This window comes from Botrytis cinerea, chromosome 16 (genome assembly GCF_000143535.2).
Source record: "Botrytis cinerea B05.10 chromosome 16, complete sequence".
In the NCBI taxonomy this organism is placed as follows: Eukaryota; Fungi; Ascomycota; class Leotiomycetes; order Helotiales; family Sclerotiniaceae; genus Botrytis; species Botrytis cinerea.
In genome coordinates, this window is record NC_037325.1 from 1,880,470 (window position 1) to 1,900,463 (window position 19,994).

Genomic DNA, 19,994 nt, shown 5'->3' on the forward strand with positions numbered 1-19,994 from the left:
CAACAAGCACAAAATCCATGAAGGCTTGGTGGTAAAAGAGGCTTCAATTCTTAAGGTACGCACACTTCGTCAATTATATGTCAAAAATACATCTGACAGCAGATAAATGGCCGAGCCTGATCATCACAAGCAAATCCAGTATTAAAATACAAAACCCCACATATCCCGATATTTCCAACCCAGACCATTCCTACCGTATCCACTACAATCTCTCGCATTCGGCGAAGATCACAACAAAGGTGTTCGTCGCACGTAAAAGTTCTCCACCATCACTCCACCTCCACGTCCTCTGGATTCAAATCAACAACCGGCTTTAAACTTTTCATGCTAATTGGCTTAGTCAAAAAGAGATCAATGCCGCTCATAGCAGCGTCTCGACGATGTTCTTCAGTGCCAAAACTGGTCAAAGCAACGATACGCACACGGGGGAGATTGTAGAGGCTTTCGTGGTCGCGGATACAACGCGCAGAAGTGAGTCCGTCCATTATGGGCATGGATATATCTGCGAGGGGTTAATTGAGAATGGGCTCACGATGGAAAGGAGGCCTGAGATGGAGATGGATAGTGAAGAGGGGAATTACCCATGAAAATTATTTTGTATGATCCGGGTGCTTTTTTGTATTTCTCGAATGCTTCGAGGCCGTTGCATGCGGTATCGTAAGCCTCTTTTAACTTTTTCATGCTGTGAACAAGTAACTGGTGTAGCATCAGAATGTCGGATACTTGATGTTATGAGATGAGAGGAAGAATAAAGGGGCTTACTTTCAAATTGATGGCATTGTCCTCAACAAGAAGAACAACTGTACGTGCAGAGTTCTTGAAGATTGGTGTGGTAGAAGGTTCTGGTGTTGATACCAGCTCTGGTTCTGATTTGGCGATGTCGAGAATTGCTGATTTCGAGGAGATTTTAGGCTTCGAGGTTGTTGTTGGCTTTTCAAAAAATGCTTGTGTAGCAGTGGGGGCTTTTTCAACGATCCCGCGTATCTCGGTGGCTGCTATCGAAAGTCTTTCAATAGCTGGTAGCTTTCCAACAATTTGGGATTTATCTAGGGCGACAGAAGCATTCTCTACAACGACCAGCTTCTCCAAAGTTGAGGAACATTTCAGTGCCACAGGCTTTTCACACACAAACGGTTTCCGAAGAACAGAGAACTGTTTTCCTGGAGCTGTATGTCCCTCTAAAACTTCGCCTGCCTTGGAGGAACATGTCGCAATTAGTGCGCCTGTTTTGAACAAGTCTTCTCCGTCCAACTTTCCCTGTATATCAATCAATTGAGGCACTCCATTCTCTACCTTTGGCCAATGTGGTAGTCCCTCTGGAAAAGGAAAGGAGTGATAAGTCACGACAGGCTCTTCGCTTGATCTCATATCGACTGCTGAGTCCGCTGATCCATTTGAATGCTTGCGTGCTTCGAATTTGGGTCTCAAAGATTCTGGGGATCTGCAGGGGTGCTGACACAAAAGTAATTTAGGTCTATCTTCCTTTTTGATAGGTTCTGAATCGATGTCGGTATTCCTATCGTCGGAAAACTTATTAGATGGCGTGAGTATTGGGGTGGAGCCTGTGCTAGATGGTACTTTAGACGACGTGCTTGGTAGATGATTATCATTTGACATGACATCCTTGGAATGGAGATAATCGATACACTGACCCAGAATTCTCGCTAATTTATAGGGACCAAAGCTAGGAGCAGGTCAGAAACATTCATGATGTAGTAGTAATGATGAGCATAAACAATAGAGACTTTCCAAAACCCCATAAACTCAAAAGATCTATCACTTACGGCTGTGTTAAATAAAATTCACCTTCTTCTTTATCCAACCTTCTCGTGGTATCCTCAAATACAATCAAGGGTTTCTGTCGAGTTCGGTCTGTCCGATGAAGTTGTGATTTTAAGCAAACAAAAATGACACCTTTAGCATAAGAGCCAGAACGAGATTTCCTGATAATCATTCCAAACCAATCACCTGCATAATTTGCCAACGCAGACTTGATTGCAGTCATCTTTCTATCCTTTGCAGACCGCACATCTGTAGGTATCTCGCATGGGTCGGGATAGTTATCAAGACCGAGAAGACACATCGATAATCCTTGGCAACGATCTCTTGTCTCTCGTATCAGCTTGTTGCAATCTGTCTCTTCATCCTCATCAAATGCCGTTGAATGTTTGACTGGAATTTCCACCTGGGCGACTGTACCTGCACCAACTGTGCTTGATATATCAATTGTTCCGTCGAGCTCGTCTACCAATTTGCCAACGATGCTGAGGCCCAATCCTGTACCAATGCTCATAGGATCTTCTTGTACAAAAGGCGTCCATAATTCGTACTTCAAATAATCACTTGATATACCTTTCCCGGAATCTACCACAGACAATTTCGCAACTTGACCATCGGTAGTTTCATATGCTGTCAAACGAACTTGAACATACCCAAACTCCGTGTATTTGAGTGCATTTTGGAAAAGATTGATCAAAATACGTCTCCAATTACTTATCTGAGAGTTGAAGATCCATGAGCTTTGCCAATCAATTTCAAGAATAACCACAACATCATCTGACATGTGATTTTCATCTGAGATCGTATCTAGGCGAGTAGTTTCGACGGAAAGTGGGCCCTCGAAAGTTAACTGTCGGAAACTTTGTGCCGCCGAGACTCCTTCGATGACAGTCTCGATGAGATTACTAAGATCGAAGTCGGCATCTAGCCCATTTGATTGTACCGGGAGGTCTTTCATATCCTTGTTCTCTCCTTTGTTTGTAATTTTTGCGTAATCAAGACCGTTTATTGAGTTAGCCGGGTATAATTTGATACATCGAAATTCTTCTTACATGTGATCCATGGTATCCAACAAAACCTCACCACAAATGGTAATAGAACGAATCATATCATCTTGTTCATCACCAGTCGAAGTATCTCGAAGAGCTTCTGCACTGGCTAATACACTGGATGGGGAGGTCAGCTTTGTAGTTCATATTAGAGAGAGAATCAAACACGAACCCATGGAGTGGTGATCGTAATTCATGAGATACCACAGAGATGAAGTCGGATTTGGCACGATCTGCAAGTTCGGAGTCTAGACGGGACTTCTCTGCCATGATACAGTTTCCAAAAGCTGTAAGATAGGTGAGATCTTCAGCGGTCATAATTCTGAGCTCTCTTTTTGTCCATGCAAAGCTTCCCGCAAACCACTGACTATACACATGATTAGACATGGATATTTAACGACAGGGTAATGTTCACAAAACAGCATTAGGAGAGGTTACAGGCCAAAGTCCTTGCCTTCCATCATGAATGGTAGACTTTATAGCCACCCAAGCAAATACTCACTCTCGTTGTTGATCTCTCAGAGGAAAGAACGCAATTGTACGTGCACCGGGACAGATTTTAATCAGCTCTGAGACCCAAGCTGCAACCAATTCTCTACCAGGTTCGATATTCCCATTCTCGCAAATTTCGAATGGCTCTGGTTCTAAATCAAGATTTAAAGATCCATCTTCATGAAAAACAAACATTCGACCTTGGCTATAACATGTCATTAAGCCTTTAACAGTTGCCTGTGTGAGGGTGATGTTCGTAGGCTCATCCAAAAGGGAGGAATTTTGATCATGTCTGATTTTGCATCCAAGCAAATCACTTGTTAAAGCCTTCCCTGCTCGTCTGCCTCCAACTTTTATCTCATCCAAGAGGGTTGATACTTTAATCACGTTCGTTTTTTGAGTCGAGCCTTGACATCTATCATGAGTTGCACTAGAAACAATCTTATTCTTGGAAGCAAGTTTGCTTGCCGAATCTCTGAAACATGCATCAACAAAGACAACACCGTCAAGACTCATAGCCTCAAGTATAAGTTGACTCGCTCGGGAAAATACCTGTTTGAGTCTCGTGATCGCAAAGGTTTCTTGTCGAGCAGATTCTGTTGAAGAGGTTCTACTCATACTGGACCTTTCCTTCTCGATGATTGTAGCCTTTTCAGCTCCAGTCGAAAGCAAAGATGACTTGTTGATATGATTTGATGGGCCAACGGAATTCACTTGTGTTTGGCGGATATCCCTCTTTTCTGTCGTTATTGATGATGGGTCAGATGTGTCAATTGGATGAGAATGAGACGTATTCTGAGGATCCATTCCATTTTGAGAAGCATTTTTTAATCCTTCGCCTAAGTTGGATTTACCAGCGACGAAAAGTCCCAAGCCTTTGATCATCTTTTCTCCCCTTTCTAGATGGTTTTGTTTTTCGATGAGAACAAGGTGACTCATAATTGCTTTTGCAATCTCATTCAATATACTGAGACCCTCCTCATCTAACCCCTCCATTCGTGGTTTATTGTCTACTACACAATATGTCCCTATTACAATATTTTCCGGACCTAATAGAGTTGTAGAGTTAGAGCTAAAGCTCAATGTGAGGATTGTTCCGCAGCCTTGAGATACCGAAAATGCCATTCTCACAGGAGTGTTTTTGTTTAGCAAAATGGAGCCCAAATGTGTGGCACGTATAGGCCAACTGTTCAGGCTTCTCACTGCTAGCTGATGGACATGAGGGGTATAAAAAAATGAGGATGACTAAATTCTTAAAGAAGCTATGTTCGGCGAATAAATTGATAGGACAACTCACTATATATAGGAACCTCGGCATAATATCTCATGTGTGGCCATTCTGCGATGTAGGGGCGATTCTTGTATTTTTCAATAGCAGAGAGGTCATTCATTACATACTGAGTCTGATTTGCAGTAACAAGGTTGTTTTTTACGTTTCCAGTGTCGTCTTTAGCTGTGAACATTTGAATAGTATTTGGACATATTCCCCAATGCATATCCAGAATGCGGGCCCCAAGGAAGATCTCGTCGCCAGGTTTTGTAAGGTCTCTTTCATGTAAAGACACACTCCTCGTTGCTTCCGCAATGATGTATTGATTGTGTGAATCCACAAGAGAAATGAAAGATCTTTCGGTATTTAATCGATACGCGCCGAGCTGCGCGAATGCTGTCAATGTAGGATCATGACGAAGTCGTTTTGAAGAATCCGGTCCCCCTGTTTCGTTTTCTTTCGGGTTCTCTGCTATATCTGGCTGTTCTTCTGCTTCACATATTGTTTCCGGTAGTCCGTTCCCTTTTGTATTGAAATCATCATCTTCGCTTTCTCTGGTGAGCTTCCATTTCTCCGGGGTGTAATACCTGTCAAACAATTGAGGATTAGTACGTCTTTGGACTTGCGACATGTCTGAGCAGTCTTACCTCAAGAGATTTCTTACCCTTTTCCTTTCTCGGATTTTCACTTCTTCTGGCTGATCAGCAAAAGAATGCATTGTCGCTTGATATGAGAGTCAAATTGTGCAGATTGTATTAAGAACGACGAGAATGAGGTTAGAAACAAATGTAGAGCACAACAATGGTATATGCTGGAGCCACCATACCTGTCCGCGAAAGGAGAGGCATCAAATGAAAGCAAAAAGGCAAAAGAAATAAGAAAACAAGGGAAAGAAGGGGGGATGTGTATAGATGAGAGTTTTCTCATGGCCGCATCTTTCTCTATGCAATTGTTGAGTGGACTTGACACAACGTTTCTTTTGGTGGAGATCTCGAACCTTGTAATCTTATCGGTAGGTGACCACTGCTAAACACAATGCCGATGATATCTCGGGAAAGACATGTCAGAGGAGAATCCGATTTCAAAAGTTTCAATGGATAATTCCGCGTGCCGACAATTTCACAGTGTCGGCCCTATCATAGGAATATGCAGTATCCGCGATGTAGCCAGTATCACGAAATAGGGTTGATTCAAACAGGCGTGCTGTAGTACCATAGCAGGCATTCTGGGGAAACTTCCGAGAGTCTGTGCCACAATGGCGCATCAATTCATGAATAATACGGTGAATAATTCGCGCTGTCAAACCTTGATATTATAATTGGACCAACGAAACTCGCTGGAAGATGATGGCAAATATGCCACTGGTTCGTCTAATTGACTTTTCCCGTGTTAATGACTCGAAAGTTTATTTAACAGTCCAATGATGGTACAAGTTAGTTGTGCAAAGAGCTAAGTTAACCAGAGTGATAATATTATATTCCAGTCTTACGGCAACTATATGACACAAGAATTGGCTGATCAGCTCCTCTGCAAATTGAATTTATCGTTGATTGTCTTTTTCCAATATTCGATAATTTTGAATTCAAAGGCAATTTGTGACTCATGTTCTTTCCAGACTGGTGTCTAGTTTCGCGAAGGCGCCGGTGGCTGTTACACAGCAGAAGCCAGAAAGTCTCGGGTGTTTGTAAGAGAGGTATGACTAGATGAAGATGTACTCTTTCAAAAACATCTGCATAATTGAGTTCGTCGCCGGGCGCAGAAACCCGTTCCATACCGATGATGCATGCAGTGCAGCTGTCGCCGCAGCGAACAGACCATGTATTTAGTAAAATATTACATCGATGACTTGCCGTTCTCTAAGATATTCTCGTAGCTTGACACGAACGCTCAGGACTGAGAGGCTCCTATTACATTCAAGACTCCGAAAAATCATGAAGATCTTCGCGAACTTGCATATCATTTTGGGGTGCATCAAGAATCCTCCACAATATCACCCTTTCATCACACGATTCATGAAGATATTGAATAAGCTTACGTCAACCATCGTTGTGATTCGGTTTCTCCAAAGGTTCTCATGGCATTCTTGTCGGCTCTAAGAATGCGACCACTTCCTCAAAATATTGTCGAGCTCAGAAGGCCAACGTAAAGGCGATAGATGATGTCCATTAACCCTATTACATGTCTAAACTAAAAGTCGAGCCATGTCGTTCCCAAATAAGCTCCTTTTGTTCGACATTGCAACCAAAGGAGTGGGATTATTCAATTTCCAGTTCTATGCTTTGATTAGCACTGTACAACGAAACAGAAGCTAGTAACTGTAGGCGAGCGGCGCTAAAAGCACACCTCTCCAACCGAGAATAATTAACACCTGCCAGGTGTTCAATCGCACCATCACCACGTCCAATCGTGTTCTCAAAGAATGATATGAACGAAATTTCTTGTTCAAAGACATGGCATGGCTTGAGTGTCTATAGCACAATTCAACTAATTCATGTTACTCCAAGACAAGTCAAGCCCCCTCTTTCATGCGGGTGAACAGAGCTATCGCACAAAATAACCCAACATAGCATCCATTAAGATCCGTACATCATATGCAATGGAAGTAATGAACTTTCACTCTCACCAATACATTGTGTGTCAGAAGTTTTGTTGCACATCTTATTTCCTTCGCAAAATGCCTATTTAGTTCCGGTCCTGCTTGCGAAGTCCATGCGGCCGTATGTTTCCCTTTCCAATGGCATTTGACTCCCGTCAATATGATCCGTGTAAGGTTGCAGGAATTGGAAGGATCAATGACCACCAATCACTCATTTCGCAAGTGCCACAATGAAAACCGCGCGGTGAGCGTCTAGGGTTGATCTGTGGATGATCTAATTGACTTGAGCTTGTGGAATTTATGAACTCCCAAGAAAGATCGAGAAATTTTCATTCTTTTCGCCAATTATTTGAATGTTAGTGTTTTTTTTGGGGGGCATTTGCTTGTGGAAAACATACACATACTCTAGATATAGCGAAAAGGGAATCCCCGCGACGCCTTGGGTATATCCTATCTTCACTTGCATTTCAAGGGACACGCTCCATAAAAAAATGAGCGTAGTCTGTCGTCGATATTCCATGCGAAAATATCGAGAGATTTAAAGAATTCTTAAAGATACGGAAATCATAGCACGTCACACTGTCTTATGTTTGACTTCGAAGGTCATGGACATAGAGACAGTGGAGGTATAGAAGCAGTGGTTTCTGGCGGATGCGGTAAAGGTCCTGATTTCCAACCATACACCTCGGTATCATCACCATTCACACTAAAACTGTACAGGCGAGAAAGAACTTGTGCATCTAGATATCCGCGGATATGTCTCTGCTTCAGTGCCTTTCTCGTCTCGGCTGGGAACAGATGAGTAGCTCCACAAATCTACGAATACCACATCAGATAAAAGTTCGTTTAGGAAAACCTCAATTCAAACGAGAAGAAAATTGGAAGCACACGTACACTATCAACCACAATCAGTCGTCTAATCGTAAATCCTCCTATTCCTTCGTATAGCCTATAACGAGTTCATCGATCCAGTTCTTTCAAAGCCTCCTGTCTTTTATCCTAGTCGCTGCCACGAGTTCCATGCACGAGACTAGGCCATGGATTTATGGGCCATCTATATCTTCTCGTAAATGAGTGAATCTATAGGGACTTTTGGGATATTTCCATTGGGAATTTGTGTTCGCAATCTCCAGGGCGCAATTGGGTTGGACGAATGAGAGCAGAATTGGGAGAACCTTGTACCAATCGCAGATGCGTATGGATATGTTTCGGCCACTTTCCCTCGAATAAGATCGGAATGAAAGTGGCAAGACCATGTAGCCTTTTGAGACTCAGACTTACGTTGCCCATACCTCAGTGGTAGTTCCAACACTGCTTCAATAAGGACCAGTGCCAGCCTAGATTGAGATGACCTGGTATTGTCATGAAATTTGGACGACAGATACAAAGCAAACAATTGACCGATATGAATAGAACCTTGAATTGGTGGAGAGGGCTTGATACATGTACTCTAATATATTCTGCGTTTTTTTCAAGGGAGCTAAATGAAGTTTTCAATCTAATGTCATCAGACACATATAGTGCGTAGAATCTTATTAATAACGGGAAGATTGGTATTTCGGTACCTATCTATAAAGTTCAGTATCCCCTACCTAGTATCCCCCAAGTTGATAAGCATGATTACGCCACCCATTCTCGTAGCGATAGCCTGTGGTGTAAATAGCCAATGCGTCAGTATCACATCCTATTAAGAACCACCCAATTCAAAATCACGATTGCCAGAGGGTTGTTTTCTTCCCGTTCGTCGCCAGTCTCAAAAATTTCCAATTCGTTGCGATATCCGTATCTAATCTATTATGGTGAGACCCGAAAGCGATATTCATAGACCAATCGTGCAACGAAGGCATCTCGGGAGTGAGAAACGTGAAGAGAGTTGAAGAATTTATGTTCTGAATGATTCCGGCTTCATTGTGCATTAAGATGATCGATATCTGTAAGTCAACCGTCGATGGTGCTCGAGTTGGGGAGGACGTCGAGGCGACATGGGTAGTGAAATACCATTTTTACTTGAGGATTAATCCAAAGTAATCACGAGTTTTTTCATTGAAACAGACGCCAAGCAGTGCGGGAGAGAGCTGCGAGCAGTTTGTGTTACTCGAAGGAGTCAAAACATTTTGCGAGAGATTTGTCCACATACACTTCCTCGTCCTACAAGCCTACCAAGGTAAGTGGACCACACTGTACTGGACTTCTCGAGGTTTCTGCTGTTATAACCATCTCTTCTTAATATTGTCTTCTTCCTCTTCTTTCTCCCACAAGATTAATGCATTGTCAATCACGGATACTGCGGCTCGTCATCATTCAATCAACAATGATTGAGATGGGGTTTTATCCACACAGACAATCGAAAGTGGATGGTAGAACACTTCCTGATACAAATCAAAATGTATCATATACCCGCGAATTACAAGATATCATTTACGGATGATCCAACTCTTCAAAGACAATATGAATCGGACTTTTCAATCAAATCCAATCACAATGCAGATCGATCTACCACTAACGCGATACTCTTGCTGCATTGGGTTCCGATGTAAGTAAACAATTGTTGAAGATCTGTTAGTTCCAGAGACTTGGTTTTTCCTCCACAATAACTTTGAATTGTATAAGAGACTCTCGTCGCCGAGCTTTTAGGACTCTTCAAGTTTTTAATCTTAATTTCATTCCCTCTTTGTATCAATCATCATCTCGACGAAGTATGGGGGAAAATGTTCAAAATTCCCCTCCGCTAGGTCCATCTGACCCCGTAATTATAATTGGAGCAGGTAGGTACAAACTTGGCCCTGAGAATGATCCTTGCGTGTTGAGCACTTGCTCACTGTTTCTTGTTGTCTCATAGGGTGTACAGGCCTTGCCATAGCACAAGGACTTAATAAAGTTGGTATAACTACAATTCCGCAACACGCAACTGCTAATTGCAATATTAGGCAGGAATTCGAACAATTATTTTTGAAAAAAATGCTGGAATATCAATTCATGGTCAACGGGATTGGAACATGGGATTTCATTGGGGAATGAATGCCTTGAAGACCTTGATACCCGAATCTGCCCTTTCCGAACTACAATCTTGTCAAGTCGATCCACATACACCTACGAAGCCCCTTGACACCCTTTCATTTCTCAATGGCTCAACAGGAGATGTTATGTTTGCTCCAGAGATTCCATATTTCCACAGACTACGACGATCCAAACTTCGCGCACTGTTCACCAAAGATCTCGATATCCGATGGAACAAACGATTGAAGGATATAATATTTGCCGATGATGGAAAAAGTACAACTTGTGTCTTTGATGATGGTCAACATATAACTGGCAGATTGGTAATTGGGACGGACGGTGCAAGATCAACAGTTCGAAGACTACTTCTTGGGCCCGAACAATCGTTGAATACACGACTTCCATATGCGGCTTCCTTTGTGCAAGCAAAATATACTCGAGAGCAAGCGCTTCACCTTCGCTCATTTCATCCACTCTTTCTGGCTGCACCTCATCCTGATGATCTGTTTGCATTCTTTGGTTTGCAAGATGCTCCAGATTCAGAAAAGCCAGAAAGCTGGACGTTCTTCTTTTTTATTTCATGGAATTCAACTATTGAAACTCAGGATGCAGAATCCAAGATATTTGATAATGCGGCGAGGTTGAAACAAGTTCGGGAGATGGCAAAGGGGTATGCGGAGCCTTGGAAAAGTGCATTTGAATGGTTACCCGAAGATCAACCAGTTTGGTACTTTGGACTCACTGTGTGGGACCCGAGAGAAGAAGCTCATCGATGGGATAATCGAAATGGAAGAGTGACATTGGCTGGTGACTCTGCTCATCCAATGACTTATCGTAAGTATCAATTCTCGACCCGAAGATATATACTGACTTGTTCATAGAACGTGGTCAAGGTCTCAATCATTCCATCACTGATGCTGGAAATCTTGTCGAATTGCTCAAAACAGACGCTTCTCAAAGCTCTGCCATTGCCAAGTACGAAGAAGAGATGGTTGCTAGAGCTGGCGAAGAGGTACATCTCAGTGTTGTCAATACAACAATGTTACACGACTGGTCAAAGGTTTTGGAAAGTCCAGTATTCAAAAAAGCTTTGACAAAGCAATCTTGATCATTCTGTTTAGTCCTTTCGACAAGATACAGAGAGATGTTGCATGCTACTGGTATGGGAAAGAACGGATTTGGGATTTGATTACCAACGATCATCACCAATGTGATGATTAATTTTCAACAAAAGAACTTTAGAATTCTAGAATGTAGACTACGATTTTAATCCAAATCAGTTTCATACTTATTCCAAATATCCAAGGTTTCTGATTTCAACACCTGGCCTTTCTATGAAATCCTTCTTTGCTAGTCAGATTTCGGTTCACGCATGTATCTCTCAATTTGTAGAAGAGAATCTTCTCCCGAAGCATAATAACTAGGTTACAATCTTTGTCCGGTATGACTCTTAAATTCCATTCCCGTACAAAGATATTATTCTCCAACACAATCTGCGATCCGGAGACCTATCAAAGACATGAATGGAGTAAGAACTAAACATGAAAATATTCACCGCAACAATTCACCCTGCTTATTAACCCCCACACGGTTTTATTTACATCCGAACCCACGGAACAGCCTTCCTATTCTTTTAGACATCAAGAACACAGCCCTATCTTACTATTTCCCGTCATTCTAACGTCGCATTGCATTCATGTGTACTAATCATGAAACCCCCATGATTAAAAACGTGTTCCCCCTTATCCGGCAGAAATCTAACGATACCTCTTGCAAAGCAAACCCCAGGAGTCCCGGATTCCTCCCCAATCTCACCCAAGAAACCGAGCCACGAGGCCAAGTCAACTTCTATAATCTCTTAGCTAGCTCGTGGTTGCACACACTCTCCGTGCCTTCCGTACGCATGTCAACAAGGTTCCTCTCCCACACAATTCAATATGGAAGCGAACGAGCCTCAACTTTGGGGGCCTTTGATTGATTTTACACGTGAAAAGACTTTTCAATCCGCCAGACGGCAAGAAACCATGAATGTTTATGCTAAGAAAAGGTACTGTCATCTCGCGGCTTTCTTGGTCTCATCTATAAGCCTTCTTCTGTATCATGCTGTCTGCGCTCCATATCGCGATTCTTGGACTTCTGTTTTCATCAAGCACTAATTGATGGTTAGGATTGTTGTGTGAGATCTATATGACAGGGGAAAGAAGTACTAGGTACCGGATCTTTAGCACACGAAGCTTGATACGAGAAGTGCCGCGCCGTACTTTATTGGAAGGAACGATTTCAATGCATATTCCGTATGCTCCTATCACTCTCAACGTTTACCGACGCACCCTTGGGGATGTTTTCGTAAAATTTCCTAAATGGATTAGGAACGGTGGGTGGCTGGGATGCATCGATTCAGCCCCCAATTTTTGGTACACGATACTTTCGACAGTTGAATGAGCGAATTGACGGCGCAAATGAAAGAGTTGGGTAGGCCTGTATTGTAATCTTCCCAATTAGGATGTGAGATAAATTTATTCACACAAATCTATCTCAGTTCCATGTCGCGATCGTTGAGCAATCGTCGCTGTTGCAATTTGATATTCGGTTAGACTCACGTTTTGTTTCCACCTCCTTGTCCTAGATGTGATCGTAATAAATCTCCAATGTAAGATCTCACAGCATGATATCCCACTGGATGACTCCTCGGATAGCATCACAACCAACGTTCACTTTGAATGGCTATTTGTAGTATATGATATAGCACGATCCTGGAATTACCTGATCTTTGAATGGAAGAATAAAATTGATCACCAATTAGGAAGTTGGATCAAAAGATTTGATCTCTATTCTTGCCTTCACTAATTTGCTCCAACAGGTATCTACACAGCACTGAAAGTGCAATATAATATCTACCAACAGCTACATAATTGTCCCTACAGACTCTATTAATAGAAAACAAACAAAAGATATTTCAATCAGAGGAGGCTTGGCATCACCTTCACTCAGGTTTCGATTCTCCAATCCGTCACGGGCGCTAATTGATGACAGCCGTAACCTATCAATCCTGTTTTCGCAATCCAAAACATCTCCCAACTCTGATTCTCTTCCATTCTTCTAGCACCCATTCATTCTATTTGGATTTGCCCAGGCTTTGAACTGCCGATAAGCCCTAACACTCATTCCTTACTGCCCTCAGAAGATGTGTCTCTTCAGGTATGAATTATATCACGAGGTAACGTTGCATTGTTGCGGAGAACTGGCTGCTCACTGTGTTGAGCTGTGTACTACTAGATCATTTCGAATAAGATTCGGACGAATCCATCGGTGAGCATTCTGATAGAGATGATGTAATATGATCTTGGTGACAATGGATTTCTGCTTTTGTGCATCGCGGGATGGCTGTCTGGCAGCCTTGAATTCAGGGATTGGAAGGTCGAACTTGCCAAAGTGGTGTATTAATGATTCAGACAACGACTGAAAGGTTACGCCGCGATCATGATCCCAATTATGATCTCAAAAGCTTGTACTTTTGTCAGATTGATAAAATCGTTTTTCATGATATTGTACAGTTCGCAACCTGGACACGACTGACTCGGTGGTTCTCGGTGGACAGAAGAAGGCAGTGCTAAGTTGATGACCTATTCATCTCCCGGTTGCTTATTGATGATGATGATGTTTACTCAGCCAGTGCTCCATACCAGCCAACCCCTCCATCAATCAATGTCATCATTTCGTGTGTTTATTCTCCAAATTTTTGTCAAGTTTGTTCGTATGGGCAAAGCTTCCAAGTTAGTTCCCAGATGGGAAGAGTGCGGGAAGGACGAGAAACGTTCGGTAACAGCCGTGTGTCGTTTGAAATTCAGGGGTGATGACAAGGGGGTCTGTATTCACGAATATGAGGTTAGAGATTACAATAAGTAACAAAGAGATCTGAGTCTCTGGAAGTCCTGATTGTTAACAAAGTTAAGAATCAGTACATTGCATCTAATTGTTCATTCCATTTAATAACACCAGAATAACCTTGCGAGCTCGACAAAGAGTCATGTATGAGGCCCCCCACTCTGTGTAAATTTACGATAATCTAGACATTTACATCTGGCACAACGTAGGTACAGCTAGGTTATCCAAAATGACTCAATGTTCTAATGTAAAAATTAGAAGCCCACTCATTATCGGCGACGGTAATGAAATGACGCGAACTCGGGGTCAGGAAACTTTCCATACACACATCGCTTGTATGCACTCTCGTACTGCAACCTAAATCTACCAAAGCATGCAAATCAAGTAACCGATCGAGTCTCTCGATATGAAAAACGAACTAACATGAAACTGCCTTGCGGTAGGCAAGATTTGCTAGGATCTAGTTCTGTGAACTATAACCAACATTTAATAGTATAATCTCGTGTATGTACGTATATTATTCATTGAGATAAGATGGGGGTTTCTTCATGGCCATGTTCTTGGGCCCGTCTTGGGAATACGGCGTTCCCCCAAATGTCAAATATATATTCACCATAAATTAAATATTTTGTGTTGTACCCACCTTGCAATAAAGCTAGAATCCCGATCCGGGGAATCCTAAGCCAAACTCCCATTGGCATGTTCGTACGAATCCCTTGTGTTTCCAAAAAAGCACAGCGCCTGGAAGTCCTCGTACTCTTTTAGGTATCTAAACGAGCCACAAGTATGTATCCACATAGCAAAGCCTTCAGAATTTCTTCTTTGAGACTTTCGGTGAGTATTATGAGTGATGGCTGGTTCCGTTAGGACTGAGTTCCATCTTGTTCTGTTCTTGAATTGTCTAAAGAGGAAAAAGAGATGGTCTGGTATCGAAAGACTTGGTGGTAAGCTTACGACGTTGTGGTTTGAATATCCTCGCCTGTTTGTCGTTTGTTCCCCTTTCCCTTGGGGCTTGGGAGAATTTCGTACTGATAACTGGGAGGTAGTAATTTAATAATATGAGGCAAGTCTTTAGATGCCCTGTAGATCCCTTGGCTGGGAACTAGATTAGTGCCGCGCTTATCACCTTGACTTTCATTAGAAGAGCCGTTGTAGGTTCAGGTTCAGGCCAAGCAACACGTAAACAAAGTCATACAAAAATGCACTTTCAACATGCGCATGTGCCACATCTCTTACTTCTCTGAGTATTAGAAATTTTCCGAGAAGAAAAGGAACACTCGAAATAATCATCCATGCATATCACACAAGCCACAAAATGTTTGGTCGAAAGGAAGACTCTTCAAACTCTTGTACCCACCGCCTACAAATCAACCTCATGCGCTTCAAACAATTGAACTGGGATATAAATAACCGACCTGTCAATGCCCCCTGCGGATAGATTAGATCATAGGGCTGAGATACACTGGAGTGTTGGTGAACACAGGCCTTAAGGCCAATGAATACCATTTTCTGTCGAGGGTGATTGGAGGGCGAGAGTCAGATTGACACACACAACATGATACAATCCTGGAAGGAAACGTGTTATGGACGATCTGTGGATGGACAGATGAGATGTAAGGTACTTTACATGCATATTGTGTTGTATTGTTACTTTCCATCTCTGCTTCCAATCATTCCTCTTGATTTTCCAACCAAAATACATTTCTCGTGGTAGATGTGCATCCCAAACCCTAATAGAGTTTCATTGATGTTGAATAACAAGCTTTTTATGCCCACCAAATCCACTTTCCTTACGAAATACTACCGTTATAACAAGTCCCCTAAATAGACACGCCAAAATAATCCCAGTTCCTCCAAGTACCAAAGAAAGGGCATCCAGGGATCTCGGGAATGGGAATGGAGTGCGATGTGATGGCCATGACCATGACCCATGCCCCGCCAAAAGTACATGTAAGATTCAGCAATCAACTCCACTCATAGACCAAAAAATAGAATTTAGGGCATGTAATCACAACTGCATGTTCCTGTGTACAGTAACTACGAAGGCAAAGCATACAGAGCTCGGTTCATGAAGGAGGCTGAGAACTTTGCGAAGTACCCGACCCAACCTTATAGACATTCTCACAACTGGGTATCTGACATTGCAGCAGACATGCACTTGATCTTAGTTCTTCCCGGCTACTGGAGTAAGTGCGAAAACGAACGAGGATTATTATGGATGGGCAGACCAGGGAACTTTACGACGCAACGAGTGGATTTGTCAGGATTCGATAGATTATTTGTCTGGAGTTAAGGTAGGTCCATTACACAATCCCTTATCGCATTATTATTCTTATACTCTTACCTACCTAGGTATTCACTGCTTTCAAATGTATATTATTGTGTTAGCGTGGATTTCATATGGATTTGCATGGGGTCTCATGGGCTCCTCGAACTCCCAGAGTTGCTAACTGGGGCCAGAAGAGGATGAGGTGAGGCTTTGTCGTCATGATGAGTTGAGAATGTGATACTGTTATAATGGTTTTTGAGTGTGTAGGAGGAGTAGAGAAAGTATATAGAGTGGCATCGTTTCCTGTTTTGAGGTTTTTATTCTTATCATCATAAACAGCCTTCACTACAATACAATACAAAGTTTCATATTACATTAAACAAACAGCCTCTTAGTTGAACTCACTGTCCAACGCACTTGAATATCATCTACTCAACCAATCTCTCCGGTTTCAATTTCAAAGATTTATATCAACCCACTCTACTATCACATCAATTTATAAATCAATCTCAAAAATGGCCGCACAAACTTCCACCTCAACCACCTACTCCATTTCTACCTCATCTACTCCTCTCAACTTTGGACGAGGAGGTTACAATGGGCCCAATAAGAACGACGAAGATGAAGACAGCTTCCGTCCTACCATCTATTCTCTCCGTCGCGGGGATGATGATGAGGAAGAAGATGGACGAGGTGGATATAACTAAATATTTCATCCCCTCGTTTCTTTATCGTGATCGGATAACTTGATAAAGATTTATTCGGTTAAACCCCTTCATCACATCATATCCATATCATTTTCAGCGGTTTGATTTCGAGCGATTCAGCGATCTATCTTATCTGCATAGCACAGACAGCATACTATAGACTTTTAGATTGGCAACACAGCACATTAGTCTCACGACTACATCATAGCATTTTCCGGGGTTATAGATTTGCATACATTTCTTCTTCTATATGGCATTCGCATCTACACAGGCTTTTACTTTCGACACATTTCAAAAAGAGAGTGTTTCACCCTCACGGGTTTACCTTCACTTTCCATTTTCTTCTCTTCCTTCAAAACGCAACGCATAGATTTATCAGCATACACACGACAGCATACACACGGAGTTATCATTTTATTTGCTTCTTCTTTCTTTTCCTTCTTTCCTTTCAAATTTCTTCCAGCATATTCCGAGACTTTTTATTACGCATCTTCGTTACCATAGATCCAACATGTTGGGGTTGGCAATTGAGATTGGCGAGTTTGGTTGCATTGCAGGCCGCATGCACGTCGGGGGTGTGGTGGAACAGAGTTGACGACAATTTGGAGGAGTCACAATTGGGAGCGATGTTGTAATTTAAAGATTGGGATTGGAGGGATTAAAGGAACATTGATTGAGGGATGAATCATGATGCATTCGATGGAGTTTTCCGATCTTTTGGCATTCGCGGGTGTTACATAGAGCTTCTTTTTCTTCTACCACTTCTTCGGTTCATACTTTCTGTATCATTAAAACATATACATTTCTACTTAGCAAAGATAAATCAATCTGTATCTTCATCTAATTTCTATTGTCTACCTTGTAAGTCTGCGTCTTGATTCCCGTCTCGTGTCTACTTGCCAACACAAAATCTGCGGGCCCAAAAAATCAGTCTACTGTACGTACAAGATGCGAGGGAAAAAATAAACGGCGTTTCACTTACTTTTCAAAGACTACACCCAGAACTTCTTCAACATCGCCAGCTTCACCCCTGCCTGTAATTCGTGACAAGCAATTGGCTGCGGATCTTAGATGCTCAGCCGCCAAAACTATATCCGCTTCTTGGTCATGATCGACATGCTCTTGCGCTTCATTCATAAAGTCTAATAAATGAGCTGAGCAGGCTGTGAGAAGCTGCCGCTGACGTTCAGTAACACCGAGCAAATCCACAAGTTCAGTCGGAAGAGATGTCATATTACTGAAAACAGATACCATTTCGTCGACGAAATGACCAATACTTCCTTTATTCGTTAATCCTTGTGCATCTTTACATGAAATTGACATCAATGGGACGGGATATTGATCGAATTTGCCTTTCTGGGACTCTTTGAAGTCATTTATAAGTTCTGACAGTATTTCAGGGGTGACTGAATCAGATTTATTAATAACGATCATGAATTTCGAGGCTCGAGCCGCTATTTCAAATGTTTCTTGATCGTAGCGAATTTCCCACCCGTTCCGAATATCTGACCACTCTATACTGGCGAGAGCAACAATAAGGTCTGACTCATTTGCCTTTGATTTTGCTCTTCGAATACCCTCTCTCTCTATATCCCCGATTATTGAGTCATTATTGCCGCTTCCAATTTGAGAAGCTTGAGTTCTCAAACCGGCTGTATCTGCAAACGTGCAAAGGTACCCACGAATATCTAAACCAACCTCCACAATATCTCGAGTAGTTCCGGCTTCTTGACTAACAATCGAAGCTTCTCTACCAACGATTTGATTAAGTAGGGAGCTTTTGCCAGCATTAGGTGGTCCTAGTAGAGCAATCCTAATTCCCTTCTTGAGCAATTCTCCCCGATGACTCGCTGACTCATGTGCGGCAATCAATTCCAACATAGTCTCGACTTGAGCTGTAACATTCGATAATAGCTCTGCTGGTGATTCATCGAAATGTTGGTCCTCGGAAAAATCAATCAATGCCTCTAATTCCCCCCGCGCATATAGCAATTGTTCTCGCCATGCTTCATATGTACGACCAAGCTTCCCAGAATTTCCTCGCACAGCAGCACGTCTTTGTTGCTCTGTCTCTGCAGACAACGTATCACTCAATGCTTCCACTTGCGCCAAGTCTAGCCTATCATTCTGAAATGCTCGACGTGTGAATTCTCCAGGTTCGGCATATCGGATTTTCGCAGCCGATGTACATTGTGAAATTGTGCTTAGAACTGCTTTGACTGTAGCCGATCCTCCATGAACATGTAATTCGAGGACGTCCTCACCAGTAACGGTGTTCGGAGCAGGGAAATAAAGAACCAAAGCATCGGAATCGAGAATATTTGGAATTGAGTTCGCCGGCTCATATAGAGTTCTGACAGCGGCATATCGTGGTCTTGGAATTGATTTAGACGGACACAAGCTTTGATAGATCTGTAATATTCAGTACAATAAACTCGTCAAGTGAAAGGAGGGTACCATACATCGAGGCATGCGGAGCCAGATATACGTATGATAGCTATCCCGGCTCTGCCAGGCGCCGTGGAAAGCGCATATATTGTATCGTCTAGAAATTCATTTTTGCTCTCCGATCTTGTGTGTAAAAGGCTTCTTAGATTTCTAGATTGTCCAGGGAATTTGGAAGAAATGGCAGGTCGAGCTGTTGAAATAAAAACCCTCCGACTGGCAACTATATTAAGTCTGCGATAGATGACATTGCGCCGTAAGTGCCTGGACCTTGAAGGTACACTTCGAAGCATTGACAAGCATCAACTTTGAGTAATTCCTCAAGTAAGTTGACAATTAGATAACAATAATGAAATCGATACAATAAACGAAGTTTTGATTAAATTCCACCTGCTCGCAAGGTCTGCAGATTTGCACATCTGGTTCATCTACAGCACCGGATAATGCTACCCCGCTCCCGGTGAGCTTCTTTGATTCCAAGTTTGACTTCGCTAATAAAAGCATC

At 42.4% G+C, this 19,994-nt stretch overlaps 4 protein-coding genes across 7 annotated transcripts, besides 1 other annotated feature; 2 read left to right on the plus strand and 2 right to left on the minus strand.

Annotated features, from left to right (window-relative positions):
• Positions 1-18: 18 nt before the first annotated feature.
• BCIN_16g05090 (hypothetical protein) lies at positions 19-5,764 on the minus strand. 4 transcript variants are annotated; one of them, XM_024698236.1, is made up of 9 exons: positions 5,238-5,764; positions 4,618-5,177; positions 3,331-4,369; positions 3,001-3,195; positions 2,832-2,945; positions 1,785-2,780; positions 763-1,684; positions 582-696; positions 19-502 (listed from the first exon to the last, which is right to left on the minus strand). In XM_024698236.1, exons 1-9 carry the CDS (start codon positions 5,306-5,308, stop codon positions 270-272), a joined length of 4,245 nt encoding a protein of 1,414 aa, XP_024554054.1. In that variant the 5' UTR covers positions 5,309-5,764; the 3' UTR covers positions 19-269. The 4 variants fall into 4 exon arrangements, with proteins under 4 accessions (XP_024554054.1, XP_024554055.1, XP_024554056.1 ...); XM_024698238.1 differs by having other exon boundaries at positions 3,001-4,369; XM_024698237.1 differs by having other exon boundaries at positions 3,331-5,177.
• A 3,323-nt stretch (positions 5,765-9,087) lies between these two features.
• On the plus strand, positions 9,088-11,502 carry BCIN_16g05100 (hypothetical protein). The gene is made up of 4 exons (XM_024698240.1): positions 9,088-9,951; positions 10,026-10,063; positions 10,114-11,017; positions 11,065-11,502. Exons 1-4 carry the CDS (start codon positions 9,885-9,887, stop codon positions 11,289-11,291), a joined length of 1,236 nt encoding a protein of 411 aa, XP_024554057.1. The 5' UTR covers positions 9,088-9,884; the 3' UTR covers positions 11,292-11,502.
• A 183-nt stretch (positions 11,503-11,685) lies between these two features.
• On the plus strand, positions 11,686-12,981 carry BCIN_16g05110 (hypothetical protein). The gene is made up of 2 exons (XM_024698241.1): positions 11,686-12,230; positions 12,351-12,981. Exons 1-2 carry the CDS (start codon positions 12,212-12,214, stop codon positions 12,623-12,625), a joined length of 294 nt encoding a protein of 97 aa, XP_024554058.1. The 5' UTR covers positions 11,686-12,211; the 3' UTR covers positions 12,626-12,981.
• Positions 12,212-12,268: a sequence feature (Short protein (BCIN_16g05110, ATZ58849.1) was converted to a misc_feature.).
• Positions 12,982-16,959: 3,978 nt separating the features above from the next.
• Bcmss1 lies at positions 16,960-19,846 on the minus strand. Its single transcript, XM_024698242.1, has 3 exons — positions 19,507-19,846; positions 18,027-19,456; positions 16,960-17,955 (listed from the first exon to the last, which is right to left on the minus strand). Exons 1-3 carry the CDS (start codon positions 19,780-19,782, stop codon positions 17,937-17,939), a joined length of 1,725 nt encoding a protein of 574 aa, XP_024554059.1. The 5' UTR covers positions 19,783-19,846; the 3' UTR covers positions 16,960-17,936.
• Positions 19,847-19,994: the final 148 nt, after the last annotated feature.